The sequence below is a fragment of the Pseudorca crassidens genome, chromosome 3 (genome assembly GCF_039906515.1).
Source record: "Pseudorca crassidens isolate mPseCra1 chromosome 3, mPseCra1.hap1, whole genome shotgun sequence".
Taxonomy (NCBI): domain Eukaryota; kingdom Metazoa; phylum Chordata; class Mammalia; order Artiodactyla; family Delphinidae; genus Pseudorca; species Pseudorca crassidens.
The window spans coordinates 38,749,806-38,769,944 of NC_090298.1; the positions used below are offsets into that span (position 1 = coordinate 38,749,806).

Consider the following 20,139-nt stretch of genomic DNA (forward strand, 5'->3'; position numbering starts at 1 on the left):
AGAGCCAGCTTCAAAGCCCAACAGTCTGACGCCACCACGTTCCTTTGTGTGAAAAAGCTGACCTGTTTCGGGAATGGTAGAACCTGAAATGGTTGGAAGTTAAGGTCTGTGGGTATTTATCAGGGTTTTGGCTGGTCAGGTGCTTAAAGGTCAGATCGTGAAGAGCCTTGGGAGACACGCTAAAGAGTTAGAATTTTATTCCACAGGTTCAGTATTTATATGTTTTTGAAAACAAGATCCAGAGCTTACCTTCATCGGTATCGCTTGGGGTGCTTTTTAGAGATGCACACTCCCAGGTTCCACTTCAGATCTACTATATCAGAATTTCCCTGCTCCAGAAAGTGGCCAAGGGGCTTGTGCCCTGAGTGGTCAAGTGGTAAGTTGATCCCTAGCTCCTAAGAGCAGCCGCTGCTCTTATTTTTACCAAGTTTCTTGGTATTTAATTTGCTGAGTTGAAAATTAACGTAAAGAAGGCTATGAGTTTTGTTTTGTATGTGTTGGGTTTAATATGCTTTCAGAATATCCTATGGGAAATGTGAGGAAAAAGAAGAAGCTGCCTGCTTGATTTAGAGATAGGGAATTTTTGAGTCTTCTGCTTATAGCTGGTTGGAGACACTTATGGATATAGTTGAGATTACTCATGTGAAAAAATAGAGCAGTCAGCATGGCTGGAAAGCATGGAAATATGAAAACAACATGAAACGTGAAATATTGAAAGCGATTAAGAAGACATCAAAAGCAAGCGGGGCCCTGAGAGAGGGGGAGTTCAGGAACCAAGGAAGGAGGGTTTCAAGACGTCTTCGTTTTTATTAAATGCATTTGAGAACTTGTGTAAGAAAGGAACCAGAAAAATAAAAAAGGTCAGTGGTGACCTGAAGAAGCAGAATTTTGCGGGAGTAGTAGTACTAGGCGTGGAAGCCGGATTGTAATGTGCATGTAAAGTGCGTGGCTAGTGAGAACACGTGAGATTATTCTTTGTAAAAACTTAACTTTCAGAAGAAAAGTATGGTGATAAAAAAGGCTACAAGGTAAAGGGAGAGCTTAAACATTACTAGCTTTTTACACAGTTCATATTTATTATAAGGATTGAAACAATACAGATATAAACAAAGAATAGAGTTCCCTTTCATCCAATAACCAAAAGATAGCAACTGTTGAAGTTTGTCATTATTTTTCAAGCCATGTTTCTATCTGTATATGTTTGTAGTAGATATGCATTTACACATTTTAAATGAAAATGTTACAGCAGTCTACATTTTTGTATGTACCTTATTGTATTAGAAACACTTACCTCTTTCTTTTTTTTTATAAATTTATTTTATTTATTTATTTATTTTTGGCTGTGTTGGGTCTTTGTTGCTGCCCGTGGGCTTTCTCTAGTTGCGGCCAGCGGGGGCTACTCTTCGTTGTGGTGCACAGGCTTCTCCTTGCGGTGGATTCCCTTGTTGCGGAGCACAAGCGCTAGGTGCGCGGGCTTCAGTAGTTGTGGCACGTGGGCTCAGTAGTTGTGGCTCGCGGGCTCTAGAGTGCAGGCTCAGTAGTTGTGGCACACGGACTTAGTTGCTCCGAGGCATGTGGGATCTTCCCGGACCAGAGCTCGAACCCGTGTCCCCTGCATTGGCAGGAGGATTCTTAACCACTGCGCCAGCAGAGAAGCCCAGTTATCTCTTTCATTACATATTATTTTACACCATTACTTTTTCACAGTTGCCTAGCATCACATTGTGTGTATATAATAGTTTGTATAATCCTGTTATTGGCACTCTTGGTTTTGGGGGGTACTTTTTCATTTTAAATAGTGCTACCTTTAATATCTTTGTGGACAAATCTTTTCTCATTTGCATAATAGCACATTTTTGATTAATTTCAAATGGTGGCATTGTTAGATTAAATTAATAGAAAAAGGTACCAAATGGAGTGTGGGTTTATGGGATTTATAAATCGAGATGATATTAGTCTTAGATAAAAAGACAGACATTTCCTTCTTTCTGGATGCAAGGAGGGTGGAGGACTGCTTGCCATTACCTGCAATTTTGTGTTAGTTTCTGCATTTTGCTTTCTCTCATGTAAATTCTAAAAGTGATCTAACTGGGAGAGAAAAGATAGGAAAAGATTTGGTTTATCGAAGAAATTGTTTTAGATTTTAGAGGATAAGGTAAAAGGTATTGCTCAATAAAATACTGGTTTTTTTTTGCTCTGTCAAAGCCCCTGGGTGAAGTATGAGTTCAGGATCTGGGAGTTTTGAGTTAGAGATGGCAGAAAGTCACAGCATTTGGGGGCCCACTTGTAGAATACAGATATTGAATTCAGTACCACTGACAGGTGTTCTTGGTCTAAAACTCTTTCAAGTCTGAGTTCCCTTCTCTGTTGTGTTAAAACTGCCATCTTCCTTTAGCTCCTTCCTGTTCTTAAAGAATTTCCTTAGATCTGTGAGCTTGAGAACTAGATCTCAACTCGATCTACTTTCAGCTCTCTGCAGACGTTTCAAAAGGAAGAGGATGGTAATGGAGCAGATGGTGAATTGATGCAAGAATGACCTTATGAATGATTTTAATGACCTTATGCATGATTTTAAAAAAATATATAAACAAACACAAGATTAGGCAGATACTGAACATCTAAGGGCTCTCCCAGGAACTTCTCCAGAGGCTCTTGGCTATCGGGAGGTATCTTTAACGGGGATAGATGCTTTCAGAGGAATAAGAGGTGGAAGCAACCATTTTATCTAAAAAGTTATTGAGGTTATGAAATAACTTACAGATTCTAGTTTTAAACTTGTGATATTAAGAGCCTAGTACTGTGTGGTGCATACAGTATACGCCAAACACACATAGACGGACCTTAATTTCTCTGGCAAAGCACCTCAATGTAATTGTAATTTAGCGAATTCCAAATATCTGAAGGCATTTTTGTTTTTTAATCAGAATTTTAGAGTTTGCTCCAGGTTTTTCGTCCTTCTCATGTTCACCCTCTTTCACTTTGACTTCTCAGTATTTTTGCCTGCTTTAGTATTTATTATTTACAGCATATGCTACCCTTACTCTCCTATCTATTTAAGCTTGGTCCTTTGCTCTCTTTTTGGTCCTACCTTTTAGGTCCTTTAGTTTAATCATGCATGTCTGCTTCTATTGATACTAGATTGTTTCCCTAAGGACTCTGTTAGTGAAACTGATTTGGATTTTACTGCTCTGGTGATATTCCTTCTGGTGTACACCAAGAAGATGCTATATATCACAGGGGCTGATGCATTATTTTGTAGGGCTTTTGTTTTCTATTTTGTATTTGAAAAATTAGGTGTGATCATGAACATGGGAATGTCTCTTAATATCATGAGGATAATACAATCATAAAATAAAATCATCCATGTTAGCTTTGGTCTCTGAAAAATGTAATATATTGTGATTTTGAGCAAATCGAGTTCCCCAGAGAACATTCATTCATGTAAAATTTCACTTCTGTAAATTTTCGTTGCTTGTACTGGAAGCTGACTAAAATTACTTGGCACCTGCCGCTGTGTGTCTGGCGTTGTCCTGGGGACTTTACAGCTGTTAAGCCATTAAATCATCACAGCAGGCTTGTAAGGTAGGTCTGGATTCCCCCATTTTAGTGAAAAGGGATGGAAGCTGAGTGTATAGAAAATGACTTTTCTTATGCCACCCAGCTCAAAGCTGGAACTTGATCCTGTTTGTTTGGCCCTAATCACAGCAGTCTTCCTAATTGGCGTTAGACATGGGAATGTATTAAGGCTTCACTTTGGATTTAAACATTGATTCGGATGAAAAATGAAACCAAGTGCTGTTGGTTGAGATGGTAAGCTATTGAGAATTAACCCAATTTAGTACTGAGTATAATCTCTGGCAAGGTCCCAGGTTCTGTCACATAGTACTGCCAGATAAAGGGTTGCCTTGAACATCAGTGATTTCATTTCTGCAAGTACAGTTCCATTGTAGAAGGGAATGAATTGTGGGAAAAGAAATTCACACGGGATCATGGTGTATATTTCCCCCAGCTTGTCTGAGGCTCCACTGGCCTGGTTATTTTATCTTCTAAGTTTTGGCATTTGATTCAGGGCCCAAAGCTGGGCTCTTGGCTGGGGTTCAACATCTGCCATTTGTTCTTCCTTCTCCTTTCCAATAGGCACCTCTTCACTGATATTTGCTCATTATTTTATTACTTAATTCAATGTCTCTCCTCTTCAGTCTATCCTAAATGTTTCCAATCACACTTATTTTGTCTTAAACTTCTATTATGCTTCACAGTCTGATTTCACTTATATAATACTCTTGAAATGACAGAATTACAGAGGTGGAGAATTAATTAGTGGCTGCCTGGGTTTAGGAATGCTGGGGTGAAGGGAGACAGCCTTGACCCTGAAGACGGCAGCATGAGGGAACTCTCCGAGTGATCAGATAGTTCTGTATCTGGATCAGATAGTTCTGTATCTGGATTTCTGTATCACTCTCCGAGTGATAGGCACACGAAGCAAATGTGAACAAATGACATAGATAGAACTGCACCCAGATTTTACACTAATGTTGATTTCCTGCTTTTGATGTTGTGCTGTAGGAAGAGAAGATATAATCAGTGGGGGAAACTTGGTGAAGATCCATGAGACCTCTCTGCACTGTCCGTGTAACTTCGTGTGAATCTATAATTATTAAGAAAGAAAGGACTGTTGTGCTTTAAAATATTCAAGTTCCTTTGTCTAGCATATTCATTATGTTTCATATTCTTTGCTTCCCTCTGAATTAATCGTTCAGTTATCTCCTGATTTGTTTCCTACCTAAATCTTATTTGGCATTAACACAGTGTATGGCTTCTACCAGGTTACCAAGAAATGCTTCTTGAATTAATTGAGCAATTAAATATGCTTTATGAAAGAACAGTATATCAGTACTTGGTCTCATTACTAACCATCTTTCTTTCCTACTCTTTTCTTTATTTAGTCTTTCTTGTCTCTGCCTAATCTCTTTCCAAGGACTAAGCAACATGCCAGGGATTTGGCGGGTGGAGTCTGGAGACTTGGGCTTGCCTGGGAGGGTTGCATCGCCTGTGGCCACAGTCACAAAGCCCAGTCACAAATTCTAAAAGGCAGTGGCTTCTTGAGGACTTACGACTTAGTGTCATAGGACAAGATGAGCCAGGAAACCCAGGATATAAACTACTGAACCCTGATCATCCATCCATTCAAATTTATTAAGACTAGTTTTACAGACCAGTATATGACTTATCTTGGTGAATATTGCATCCATGTGTACCTGAAAAGAAAAAGATATTCTTTTGAATATCTTTTGTGGTTGTAGTTTTCAGTGAAAATCTAGTTTAGATCACCTGTGTCTTTTAATGAGTTTTTTTTTGGGGGCGGGGGGTTGGTTCTGTCAGTTTCTCATACTATGACTGTGGAGTTGTCTGTTATTCCCTTTAATTCTGTCAGGTTTTGTCTCATGGTTTTTGAAGCTGTGTTGTTAGGTACATGCACGTTCATGATTATTGTGCCTTCATCCTGATGAATTGACCCGTTTATATTATGAATGATCTCTTTGTATCTTTGTCTTGAGGTCTTTGTTAAACACTTCAGTCTTCTTATGCTTACCTTTGCATGGTATATCTTTTCCATATAAAAATTTTCAAACTACCTGTGTCTTTTTATTTAATGTGGATCTCTTAAAGACAGCATAGAGTTGGATCTAGCTTTTTTTAATCCATCTGTCCACCTTTGCCTTTTATTCAATGTGTTTATTAGTCCATTAGCATTTAAGGCAATTCTTGCTATGGTAGGATTCAGGCACCATTTATTATTTTGTTTTCTATTTGTCCCTTGTTTTTTGTTCCTCTGTTCCTGCTTTCTTTTGGATTAAAGGTTCCAAAATGCTTTTAGAATTCCATTTATTATTGTTTTTAATCTTATTTTGTGCTTGCTTTAGGAATTACAATATATATTCGAAGTTTTCTTAGAGTTATTATTTAGGGTTAATATTATACCATTTCCCATAAGATTAAGGACCTTGGAACTGTATGTGACCGTTTAACCCCTCCCTGACATTATGCTGTAACTGTCATGTGTACTACATTTACATATGTTATAAATCACACTATGAAGTGTTAGAATTTTTACTTTAAACAGCTATGTATATTTTAAAAACATTAGGAGAAAAATAGTCTTTTATGTTTACAATTTTTGGTGCTCTTCATTCCTTCTGGGTATTTGAATTTCTGATATCATTCAGCTTGAAGAACTTCATTTGGGATTTCTTGTACTTTAGGTCTGCTGGGACATGTTTCCACAATTTCCTCGTATCTGAAAGCTTCTTTATTTGCCTTCATTCTTGACAGATGTATAGTTTGGATAAAGAATTCTGGTTTCATAGTTGTTTGTTTACCCCCCTGTTCCCCTCCCGCCCCAGCTCTTTACTGTTCAACTGTCCTGTGTCCTCCATAGTTTCTTATGAAAACTTAACACTGATTCTTGTTTCCCTATATGTAATGTGCCATTTTTTTCTCTTCTTTAAATTTTTTTTCTTTATGTTTGGTTTTCAGCAGTTTGACTATGTGTACCTAGAACTAATTTTCTTTGCACTTATCCCGTTTGGGATTTTCTGAGCTTCTTCAATCTATACATCTATGTCGTTCACCCAAATTAGGAGATTTTCAGCTTTTTTTCCCCTGCATTATTCTCTCTCTTTTCACCTTCTAAAACTCTAATTATATAAAATATTTGCTGTTTTGCTAGTGTCCCACAAGACCCTGATGATGTCTTTGTTTCTTCTTGAGATTGGATTTTCCTTTACATCCTTAACCATACTTATTAACTGTTTTAACATCATTGAGGGCTAATCCCAACACTTGGGTTAAATTTTCTCTCGAATGTTGGTTCAAGGTTCCTGTTTGTTCATGTCAAGTAATTTGGACTGTTTTCACTTTGTGAATGATGCGTTACATAGGCTCTGTATTCTGTACGTTTCTTCAAAGAGAATTGATATTTTTTTGGTCTTAACGGGCAGTTACTTTGGCTGAACTCGAACTCAAGTTTGACTTCTCTGTGACAGGTGGCAGCTCCACTGACCCATCCAAAAAGCTAATATTGAATATGTGCTGTGCGTCATGCTCATGTGTTTACCATAGGTAATTGTGCTGAAAATACAAATAGACATGGACCGTAACCTCAGGAGACTTGCAATCTACTTGACACAGAGAGGAGAGTAAACAAAGTATGACAAATCCCCATATGTCCTATGAGATAGGTACATAGAGACAGTGGAGTTAACTGAAAAAGGAGTTGTTAAAAATGATTTTTGAAACAACTCAATCCTTCTGAGAACAGGAGGTAGTTTATTTATTATATATAGTAATGATGAAAGATCGGCTGATGAATAGCTATTAGTTACACTGTCATAATTTTGTTAGTTCTTTGAAGAAAAGGAAGTGTTTCAAAAGCACAGCATATTGTGAGGAAGCAATATTAAAAATAAATATTTAAATTTATAAATGTTTAAATTCTTGAGTGCCATACTAAACAGGAGAAATACTTCTCTTCTGGTAAGAAAAGATGATTTGATAAAACCTGAGCAGACAATGCACATGATCATAAATTACTGAATGTTAAACATTGCTGAGATAAAAGACCTAGCTATACTAAAAAAAGTATCACAAAAGATATATATTACTATGTCATATATCTTAAAAATCTGTAAGTTTCCTGTGTCAAATATCAAAGACGTTTTCTAATCCATTTTGGTATCTATACTTTTATCTATATAAAGTAATGGGTAACACGGGGTTGGTTGTCATTGTGTAAAAGCATGTTTGCCTTAGCAGTAACTTGAGCCTTTCTTTTCTCTCTCTCTTTTTTTTTTTCCTGTTTTAACAGTGTATCCTATTCAGTACATGTATCTGAAGATTACCCAGGTATGTTTTTCTTTTTCTTTTTATTACAAATATTCATGCCATGATTCTTTGAATAGTTTTTTCTTCTGGAGATGTAAAATATATATAAATATATCTAGGGGTGAAGGGTTGTCAGGGAAAGACAATATAAAAGAATTCTGTTGATTGCCTGTGAGTTACATGTCTCACCCTGAGACACAGTACAGAATCAAAATAGTTCTCCCGTGAAACTACTTTCCTTGAGTCAATATGATAGCTTCATCCTGTATATTTACCTCATTACAATTAAAATGAAGATTCTCTAAACTGGTTTAGTTGTTGGCTTTCATACTCTAAAAATAATGGGTAGGAGTAACAGCTAAAATAGTAGCTAAAAATAATAGTAATATTTGAAAATAATAGGCCTTTCTTAATTTCTCTAAATTTATATACAGTTGAACACATCTCACAACAACTCTCTGAGGTTGTTACTATAATATCCTCATTTTACAGATGAATGATGACACTACTAGTAAGAGGAAGAACTGCAATTTGAACCCAATAGTCCAGAGCCCGTGGACCATACTGCTAGACTGTACTAGGCTTCTTGCATATGCACAGCTGTCCTCACCGTGTGTCCTGAAATAGATTACTAGATCCACACACATTTGTCCATAGAAAACTGAATATAAGGTCACTACAGATCTATTTTTCTATTGATCAAACCAGTATCTTTCTTCTAGGCCATGTTCAGTCTTACTTTCTAGACTCACTGTAATCTCACCAGAGCCCAGGATGTGTATGCCAGTATTTAAGTCATGATAATTTGGACTTTATCTTTAGTGTTTTTCTCACTAATGATGTCTGTAATTTTATCTTGAGTAAGAGCACGAGCACTGTAGACTTAGTGTAGATCAAATATGACTTGATTAGTTTACCCCAAAGAAAAAAGTATAATGCAAGAATCTATTTTTTATCATATTCTGTGGCAAAGATTAGCAAATTTTAACTGCCTATGTTTCATATATATATATTTTTACTCCAGCATTCTTACTTAATAAAATCTGATGGTTACCAAGCTAACTGTTCTGATCTGTCAGGGTCATAAATTGAAATCACAATTCCAATTCCTATTCAAATCTAGCCATTTTATTCACTTACTGTGCATGACTGGGATCATAATTTTCTGTATAAAATGAGTAGATTGCTATAAGTAACTTTGATTACGTATACTTTGAGTATTTTTTAAAAAATAATTAGTTAATAATGTGGTATGAGGATATTGTAATATATTTTTTTAGCCTTTAAGCAAAGTATTTCCAGTGGCAATTTGCATTATGCATTTAACCTTTTTGTAAGATCAAATGTTACATTTTAAAATAATTTTCACATATCATAAGTTCCCTTACAGTTGTTTTGCTATGATCTCCATATGTTTTAAGCATAACATTCTATAAAACTATGGTGCAATTTTACAAGGAGAGTTATTCATTATTAAAAATATGCCTATTTTTAATAGTATAAAAAGTATTCTAGGCAGATATTATTGGAAGAACCAAGACATGAGATGTATAAAGAAAAAAAATTTCTTAGCTGGTTTTGCAATCAGCCCTCTCCCTTATTATGATATAGTATGTTTTTGATGCTGAATTTTGCTTAAATATATTAGGAAAATAAAAGCCCCACTATTTATTGTAAATATTATGATTATTATGCTTCTCATCTGAGGCAGCTCCTAGAGATGTCAGCCAAGAGAGATGCAGGACATTTAAGTCAGGGTGATAGAAATAATGCCACAAATGAAAGCCCCCTGAAGACAGTAAGTGAATTATTCTGTAGCGCAAGAAATATGGTAGATGCCTTTAATAAACCAAGTGAACCAAATGTTTAGCTCCCTCTTGTGGTCAAGAAGTATTACTCTGGTTTCTCTCGCCATCCGGGAGCCCCACTGGAACTACAGTATACAAAAATTGAAATTAAAACATAAAGTATTGGTTATCATTGGTGCTTTTTAAAATTGAGTTTACATCACGAAGCAAGTTCATAGTGAATTAGCAATATAATTTAATTTATAAAAAAGAAGTGTAAATAAAACACAGAGATGGAGAGAGAGATTAGTGGATTTGGGGATAGAATTTTGAATTGGTTGATGCCAAGTATTTTCTTATGCATGATTGAATGGATTCTAAATACCAGTTTGTGTATAGACAGAACAAGTGCTATCATGACATTCTATACTTGAAGAAATGTGCTGAGGGAAGTTAACTATTCCCCAAGGATGTGTGTAGTTTCCCCAATTCCCCAAGTCTTGGGGACCCTGATTCCCCAAGTCTATAATTCAGTTCTGATTCCTCTCACTTCTGCGGAAGAAGTAGTAGTAGTATTTTCATGGAGCTTTCTTCAAAGTGAATATTGCTATGATAATATTTTCCCCATTATTAAATTTTAATCCATAGTTATTTGTACTAGGAGTTCAGTTAATATGCTTGATTTCTCATATAGGTAATATTATATAAAAATTATATGTTTGCTCTTCCTTTCCAGTATTCATACCTGTATTTTTTTCTCCTCTTGTACTGGCTAGAACTTCCAGAATGACTTTTAATAATAGATAGGAAAATTGGCAACTTTGTTCCTTTTCTCAAAATTAGTGAGCTTGCTTCTAGTCGCTTTCAGAAGAGCAACTATCATTGCTTTTCTCATTTACTAAGCTTTTTTTTTTTTGAGAATGAGTATTAAGTCTTTATTGAATTCTTGTTTGGCATCTAATGAGGTATCGTGTATGTTTTCTCCTTTGAATAGAAGGTGACAAGATATATTAGCAGATATCTTAAGGCTGCTCTATAAGAACTACGTGTATTTTGTCATGTACTCTGTTATTAAAAACTTCAAATTGATGACGGAATTAAACTGTTCTTTGGCATTTGATAGAACTTGCTAGCAAATCTATCTGAGCCTGTATCTTTTTTCTTTTTTTTTTTTTTTTTGCGGTACGCGAGCCTCTCACTGTTCTGGCCTCTCCCGTTGCGGAGCACAGGCTCCGGACGCACAGGCTCCGGATGCACAGGCTCAGCGGCCATGGCTCACGGGCCTAGCTGCTCCGCGGCATGTGGGATCTTCCCGGACCGGGGCACGAACCCGTGTCTCCTGCATCGGCAGGCGGACACTCAACCACTGCGCCACCAGGGAAGCCCTGAGCCTGGTATCTTTTTAAGGATGGTTCTAGAGCAGTTGTCATATATTTCTGCCATGATTGATGAATCTGTTCTTTGTTTCTATTTCTTAGTCATTTTTTAACATGTGTTCTTCTTGAAAGCCCACTATGTTGGAGGAATGTCCAAATTTTTCAGCAAAAAGTGTTTTTAATAGTATTCAGTCTGTACGTCTAAAAATCTTCTGCATCTCTGTGGTTATTTCTCCTTTCTCATTTCTGTTATTTTATATTTATTCTTGTCTTTTTCTCCCCTTGCTTTTTCTTCCAAAAAGTTGGTCTATTTTAAAAATTATTTCAAACAAATGCTCTCTTTTATGTTGCTTTTAATTTCTAAATGCAGTAATCTTGATAGTACTTTTATTAATTCCTTCTGCTAATGTTCCTTAGGATTTTTTTCCTACTTTTTCTAGGTAATACGGTTCAGTGCTTATCTCATCATCTAAGTTTGAAAATACAGTATGGAATTTTTTTTGCCCTATGAACATGTATTAGCATAATCCTCCAAATTCAGGATTATGCCATCCTATTTATTCCTTAGCAGATTTGCCACTTTATAGTTTTAATCTATTAAGTTACCTGTGCCATCTATTGGAACTCATTTCATAGTTTGTTTTTGTGAAAATTAAAATTGAGAGGGTCTTCAGTTTTAGGTACATATAATAACGTATATAAATGAAATACTAAAGATATATTGGCTATTCAAATAAAATGAAGAAATAAAGCAGCCTTCTAGTTTACCTGTGGAGTTTCTACTGTAGACAATTTTCTGTTTTTTAAAGGTAGGTATATTACAAATCACAGATAATTGACTCTGTTGTGACCAGCAGAATTCTTTCTCATCAGTTACCACCTTTAGTTGGGAGGCTTACCTACTGGAGGGTATGAATTCTCTCATTTCTCTTACATGTTTTACAAGATACTGCAATTGTTGAGTGACAATATTCTGATATAAAAAAACATAGCAAAGCACTGATGTTTGGATTCAGACAGTTTTACCACTTACTACGCTATGTGTAATTACTTTAGTTACTTAAATAATTTGGGTGAATTAATTTTTCTGAGCCTTGTTTCCTCATCTTTAAAATAGGGATAATAATTGGCTTGGTGGTTGACATGAATATCATATGTAGGGGAAATATGCAGATTGTATTATAAAACCAGTATAGTTATTATTTATAATTATTTCTATTAAGTTACATAGTAATGAATAATGGAATGCTGGCTTAAATTAGAAATAGAATAAAAGCAGTAATTTAAGAGATGCGTTTCCATAGCTCTCTACTCACCTCTCCCTTGTCCACAGAAGTTCCAGTAATGCTTGCATAGTCTGGTAGGGAAGGGAAGAGAAAATATTCATACTGTTAACAGCCTTTAACAAGAATCTACAGGTTCTCTACAAAACATACACGTTAAAGAACCTAATTGTCCCTGGAAGCTTTCAGAAAAAGAAATTGCCAGCCTTAGACTCAAGTGGGAGACTCTTCCCGTGAAGGAATTTGAGTTTGAAAGCATCCTGTTCTGTCACTGGCTCATTCTGTTACCTTAAATGCATTCTTTATCCTTTTTGCGTCCTACTTTCCTATGTCTAAACAAAGACAATGTATTATTACAGATATCAGAATAGGTTGAGGAAGATTTAGAAATAATTAGTTAAACAACAACAAAAGAAAACATAGAATCAATTCAGACAGCTGGGACGCTCCTCAAAGATCATCAGCAAACCTCTTCATTTTATAACCAAGCAGACAGTGGCTTAGAGTTAAAGGGATCAACAGCTAATTGGTAGCAGAGTCTAGATTTGAAGTGCTTTGTCTGCTCTTACATTTCTGTTCTTGACTTGAATACACCTCTGTGATCTGGCCTGTTGTATCATAATGGTTATTTAATGGATACTGTCATGCAAACTGAAAACATTTTGGTTTGGGTAAATTAAGCCAAAAGCAGAAATGAAAAGTGTTCTAATGCTTAAATACTAATCAAACTACAGACTGGTAGAAAATCTCTTAGAAAATGATATGTCGAATGCCTAATCCTGTCTTTCGGTGTTATGCAACAATTATTTACTAAGTTATATTGTCTTGAATCACACCTCACTGCCTTCCAGTGTCAACACTTTGTGTGAGCCATTTGGTCCTTTAAATTGAGTTATTCATTTCCCTGTTTTCTTAAACAGAAAGTTCTAATTTATTTGCCTCTTGATGCTTTACTACAATCCTCCTCATTCCATGACACTAAGATATTCCATGATATGGAGTCCACTGTCCAGATCTTTCTGGATCTTTCCTTTGAGTTGGTGGTCAGCATTGCTTCCATTGCTCTTTTTCTTCTCAAGTTTGCGTCAAGGAATCCATTGTACCTAGGGAAAACCGAACTATGCACAATGAATCAGTAAGGCTCTGAATGAGGGTTTAAGAGGTTTAAAAATGGACTGAACCCTCTGAATGAGGGCTAAGAAATTTAAAAACTCTGTTTTAACAGAGCAGCTGTTGATCCTCACCTGAAGGTATGAGTTTACTGACAGAAGAGACCCCAGATAAGCAGTCAAAGGCTCACCTAATATGATGAGACAGTAATTAAAAAGTTATATTAAATCTGTTTCTTAATCCGGGGCCTCACCTGATAAACACAAAAATCCTCACACCCTCCTAGATGCTACTTGAAAAGCAAATAAGGCAAAATTTGTAATTAGGACAAATCAAAATAATGGGGCAAACCTGTTTTGTTTCAAGTCTAATCCACCCGCATCTCCTCTCAGATTCCTGAATAACTTAAAGCCTTTGACTTTGAGAGTCTCTGTGGCTACGTTGTGAATACATATCACTGTCACTACTCAAGGTCTAAAAACAGTACAGATGTTTCTTTGGAAATAAAGTAATGACTTAGCTATCTATCAGTTAAAAATCATGTTCTCATTGTACTGACACAATATTATGAAAACTGGGCTCAAGATCTCTTATCATGTGTTCGGTAAGTCATCTGAACTCATTTCTCCTAGCAGAAATTGATACAGGCTTCTGTTGTTGGTTAGGTCTATTTTAGACTTTTATTTTTTATATATATATATTTACATATTTATACATCATTGATGAGTGTATTATAGGACCATTATTTAAAAATTGGTTAAATATTTGTTGAATAGCTGTGTCACAGATGCCCTGTAACCATCAATGAGCAAAAAAAATAACAGTCGTGTGTCATATTACCATATACTTGATACCGATATTGGGAAGGATGCGCTTCAATGAGTTGAGGCAACCAGTTGCGTCCAAATGATCCATTACTGCATGGGATGTTAGAGATGTGTTTGGATAGTCTCTATCCAAAGTCCGTATTTGTCTAGGAGATGCAAACATCTTTAAAGAAGCTATTTACAATTAATTCGCACATAAACCTGCAATTTACTTCATTTTTTTCCTGAGATTAATCAGAACAGTAGTGTGTGCCTTATGAGTGTTGGAAGCGATGTGGCTATACCTTAATTTTTTTTAATAAAGGTTGTACTTTTTCAAGTTACTATGCCTTTAGTTGTCTATATTTCTTTTGCAGATAATACATATGTGTCAAGTTCAGAAAATGATGAAGATGTATTAGTTACTACAGAGCCAATTCCAGTCATTTTTCATCGAATAGCAACAGGTAATAGGAATACACTATTTTCTTAAATTCCAGGTTAATATTTTCTTGATTATAGGTAGCTTTGTTTTTCGGTTTCTTTTAACCCATATAGTATTTATCTTTGGCATCTATAAATCTGGTTTTCCATACAGATTTTCTATTTAAAGTCATTAATTTGTTTTTCAACAATTTTAAAAATGCATAAATTAGTACTTTTAAAAAGTCCCATTTAAATGCCTTATGCAGATATTTGCTTTTGTGAAAATATTTTCATTCATAATGATACTGCCAGACAAACTGAATATTTAAAAAACATACTGAAGGCAATGTAGATCCCATGAAATACATAGTGAGAACTGAAGGAATTTGTACTGTGGCCACTTCAGTTTGAGCACATTTTTATGGGCAATGAAAAATCAGAATAGTTTGTATGTAATATAATTCTCCAACATAATATAATTTCAAAATATCCCTTAATTTCTCTTGCAAAAGAAAGAATCATCTATGGGGTGTTTTTAAACTGAAACTTATAAATATTTGGTAAATAGTATACTGAAAACTAAAATGATTCTTTAATTATAACTTTCAGAATTAAGAAAGACAAATGACATTAACTGTTGCTTATCCATAAAATCCAAATTACAGAAGGAAAATGGGGAGGTATGTAAATTACATTTTATGTTTTATTATATTTCTTCAAACAGTATAGATATATTTGAAATTTACTGTGTATTTGTAGTTAATATCATCATTATTTAGGTTAAAATTGCATATAGTGAATGAAGTACACGCTCCTGGCTTAGGGACTTATGTATGGGAAAGATGGTGGCCTAAAATTAGCTACCTTTCAAGTAATAGAAAGAACATCTGGTTTAAATCTAAATAAAGTGTATACAAAACCTAACTTGTTCTCTGTGTTTTCATCAAATAATGTAGTTGATTGAAGAGCGCTTATGTAACATATTTAGAATAACCATATGTTATTCTAAACTGTATGTTTAGATTAACTGTATGTGGTATACATAGTTTTGATCAGACCCTTAAAATTTCATCTGTAAAAGATGACCTTTCTAGCTAAAGGAGCACAGAGCTTGGGTATAGTCTTATTATTTTTGGCCAGTGTTAAAACAACAACAACAAACTTATCCCCTTTCCTCACCTTCAAGAAATTTACTTCAATCTGTAAGTAAATACGGGGACATTAAACAAGCAAAATGAATGTGGTGGGACCCGACAATTCTTTGGTTTTAAAACCACTGAATGCAACCCTGCCTTCCCCTCAGTGTTGTACCATTCATAGTGCTCTTCAGTAGCCAAACTGAGAATCACTGATTTAGCATTATTGCTGCTAAAACCAAAAACTGTTTGTATTTTATAAAACCCAAATTCCCTTTTCTAGGTTTTTTGTTTGCCTTAGTAATTTGAAATTTGATCTAGAAATTTAAGGATAATTACAAAACATTGAATTAATAGATTCCTGTGTCTAAAAGCAGCTACCTTTCTCTTAATTATTTTAAAAGGGTCAGGGATAGGAATAGTTACTTTAGATGAATTTTTGTTGTTTGTACTTTAGACACATAACAGATACGGTTCAGTTAATTAGAAACTCAAACTTCAAGCATATTTAATTAAATATTCTTTTGAAATCTGAAATCTAAAATTATTTCTACAAAGTTCTCTTCATAATGTGATTTGTATTTATTTTCATAATTTGAGTTTTATATTATTAGATTCAAAGTGCCTTTTCTTTCATACCATTATGTGGTGTTGGCAGTGGAAGTGAGAACAGTCTGGGATAAATAACGCTGAGGAATTTTTTAATAAAAAATTGAATCAGTGTGAGCTGCTCAGATGTTTTATCAGAACAAACCCAAAATTGTAATTGATTGATGTAGCTTTTTATGTACATCAAATATTAAATTGTACAACTCAAGACCAGTGAAACGTACATAGAGCTTAATGCACCCACAAAATTCTCTTACTACCTTTTTGTTTTTGGTTTGTACTGCACCAACAATTCTTTTATTTAAAATCCATGTGGTATGCATAAGACCTACCTATTATGGGCACTTGTTACTTTAGTTTCAGAAGGAGGAAAACTAGTTTGACCATTAAAATTGCCTTCTTACTATTATTTTAAGGAGTCAAGACAAAATAGTACAGTGGAAGAAGATTCTGAAGGAGATAATGATTCTGAAGAATTTTATTATGGAGGACAGGTAAGCACACCAGCTCCTCCAAATAGCCACTCTCAAAGGCAGCAGTAGCCATACACGTTCTAGTGGAAATCTGTGCTTGTCATCTAAAAGACCTGTGTGTTGTTCAGGGTTCTGTAACTAACCAGGAAATTCCTATTATTTGTCTGTCGCTCATTTTCTATATATTTTCAGAAATTAAGGTTAGTTTTGCAGTTATTTGACTGTAATCATTTATTTACATTGAAGTTGTCTTAACTTCATTACAGATGTTTTGCAGACAGCATCTTATTATGCTTTTAACTTTTACATTTATTAAGCATATTGTGCTCAGTCAATATTTTGAAATGGTGACACTAATAAAAGCATGAATTGTTAGTTTTAAATAGAAGGTGATTAACCTTTATAAAAACTGATGGGCCTTAATTATCGAGCATCCTCATTATTTGTATTCATTATCTTCCTTTTCCTTCTATACTAAAGTGTTTGTTGAAAAATTGTTGTGAAGAAACATCATAATTTATATATATGAAAATAGCATAGCCACATATGCATATATATGAAAGAATTCATTATATTTTTCCAGAATAATGTTAAAATTTTAAACTGAGCATTTGATTTTAGGATATGGCTATATAAGTTGTCTTGTTCTGTTTCTGTAAACTTCTTGATCCAATATGCTCTGTAACTTGGATAGTTTAAGGGAAAGGTAATATGTTAAAGAGATGCTTTAAAGCCAGTTATTATTATGTAAAGAATGCAAGTCAATTTATTCATTCAGAATCAAAAATTAGTAATCTGTCAATCAAGTGTATGCAAGGCAGTAGAGGTATGGACGGACATAAATAAAACTAGATTTCCTCTCTCCAGAATGCCTTACTAGGAATGGGGTACTTTTCCTAATGATTCTTTAACCAATATAACACTCTAACATTCTGCAAAATAATTCTTCCAGTTTCGATTTTTGTTTACACTGCTAATTCTTACGGGGGAAGTAAATGTTTTTTTCAGTCTAGAAGTTTTTCAGATTATCTGCCACTTCACTCCTTTTAACATTGGCATTGTCTTCATATCAAAGTAGTCAAATATTACTTTTTAAGCATAATAAATTATACTAGATGTATGTGAGCGTAAGACCTTTAGTGAATATATTGCTGAACTGTCTATACTTTTTTTTTTTTGCGATACGCGGGCCTCTCACCGCTGCGGCCCCTCCCGCTGCAGGGTAACAGGCTCCGGACGCACAGGCTCAGCGGCCATGGCCCACGGGCGCAGCCGCTCCGCAGCATGCGGGATCATCCCGGACCGGGGCACGAGCCCGCGTCCCCCGCATCGGCAGGCGGAATCCCAACCACTGCGCCCCCAGGGAAGCCCTGAACTGTCTATACTTTTTTCATGAAGGCGACAGAGAAAATGCCCATGGCAGAACTACAGGGTCACCTGTCCAAGAGATTGTTTGTATTTTGATTTTTTTGATTCTCTTTACCCTAAGTCATTTCTAAATTATCCCTTTTCATCAGGTGAACTATGACGGGGAGCTGCACAAGCACCCCCAACTCGAAGCTGATTTGTCGGCAGTGAGAGAGATATATGGGCCACATGCAGTTTCTCTCAGGTAAATAAATACCTTCGGTGAATACAACTGAAAATTATTTGGAAAGTCACTGGAATTTTCTGTTGGAGTTAAGTGGAAATATCCTTGGGCTTAATTATATTTGAAAGTATATGAGAGTCTATTATGTTTCTACTTACACAAAATGGCATATTTATGGTTATGATTTTTTTGTGTGTACACATGGTTTAAGATTACATTGATTTCATTAAAGAAATTAGTTATTTTTGGAGAGTTAGTCTGATAAAATATCAGTCTTGAGTGGCATCATAATCAATTCCTGTAACAGATTTGGCCAGCTGAGCCCATGTTGTTATCATAAATTAAGGACATATTTGTGTGAACAATAAAAGTCAATAATGCATAACCGCTGGTATCCAAATCACATTGTGATATGTAATCTGGCCCCTAAGAAAAGAAAGGAAAAAAAGACATAAGTTTGTGCAATGTGTGTTTGAATGATAATTATTTTTTTTTGTTGCAGTTACTTAATATATTATTTGGTGATAAATTTCCAGGCCATTTTCTATTACTTTAATCATTCAGAAGACCCCCACCATCCCTATTTAGACGTTCTTTTCTCTCCTTAATTTAAGAAAAACCCTTTTCTGCCATCATACTTGTTTCCTTCCATGAGTCAGATCTGATGTTTCAGATTTGTGTTATCTTCCTAAAGGGTGGTCTCCAAGTCTCCAGACTCCTCTCACAGCCTGACCTCAGTTCCAGCCTCATCCACCCAAACCAGGATTGTTTCTGTTCTCAAAACGTGCTATATTTCCCCTTGACTTTGTCCATTTGCCCAAGCAGTGCTTCCCTCTCAAACCCGGTTGCTCTCTTTTTTCAAGCCCCAGTCTAAAGGTCAGCTTTTCTTTGAGCCTTCCTTGAATCTCTGATGCAGACTGGTTATTCTGCCATATGCACTCCCATCACATTTGGCTCTTAATCTCATTTATTAGTCTCTTCATGTCTTGTTGTTATGGGTTTACTTCTCCCCCTCTAGACTCTGAATTCTGTGAGTGCTGGGGCAGCACACTTTTTTGTTATTTGCCTTTATTTTGTGTTGGTTTGGTTTTCAATCCCGCTTGTACTCCAGTACTTAGCCTAGCACAGGGCACATATGAAATATAAGCTGGGGGCTTCTTGACTGTTTTCAGTGGAACGTCTGTGAAAAATGTTCGTATTATCTGGTTATATTCTTTTCAGTGAACATATGCAGATTTTGAGAGAGCAAACGAATACTTAAGGGAGTATAACACAGCTGTAATTTATAATTGCTAACTGTTTCATTTTACCTGCAGAAACTTACAACCACCTGTGGCCTAAATAAGCCGGGATCATACACCCGGACCCTCTCCCTCCTGCTCATGGAGGGATATTAGGCTACAACTGAGTGAGGGTGATTGGGATTATACTTGGAAAAGCAAATCTTTGCAATTTCCAAAGTTTTGGCGAATTAGCTGTGATCATTTCACAATTGATCTATGCTCTGGCTCCAGGATAAGGAATATGGAGATTCCATAAGTATTATAGAATGAATAAAGGAAGAAGGCAACAGGGACTATCAATAAATTGTCCAGGGATTCCCTGGCGGTCCAGTGGTTAAGACTCTGTGCTCTCACTGCCGAGAACCTGGGTTCGAT

At 35.6% G+C, this 20,139-nt stretch overlaps 1 protein-coding gene across 1 annotated transcript in view; it reads left to right on the forward strand.

Annotated features, from left to right (window-relative positions):
• PARP8 (poly(ADP-ribose) polymerase family member 8) overlaps window positions 1–20,139 on the forward strand; it is a 178,726-nt gene that overhangs the window by 87,712 nt on the left and 70,875 nt on the right. Inside the window, exons 4-8 of the mRNA XM_067730652.1 lie at window positions 7,868–7,905; window positions 14,624–14,713; window positions 15,282–15,352; window positions 16,834–16,911; window positions 18,408–18,502. Of these exons, the coding sequence (XP_067586753.1) occupies window positions 7,868–7,905; window positions 14,624–14,713; window positions 15,282–15,352; window positions 16,834–16,911; window positions 18,408–18,502 (372 nt within the window). The remainder of the gene's footprint in view (window positions 1–7,867; window positions 7,906–14,623; window positions 14,714–15,281; window positions 15,353–16,833; window positions 16,912–18,407; window positions 18,503–20,139) is intronic.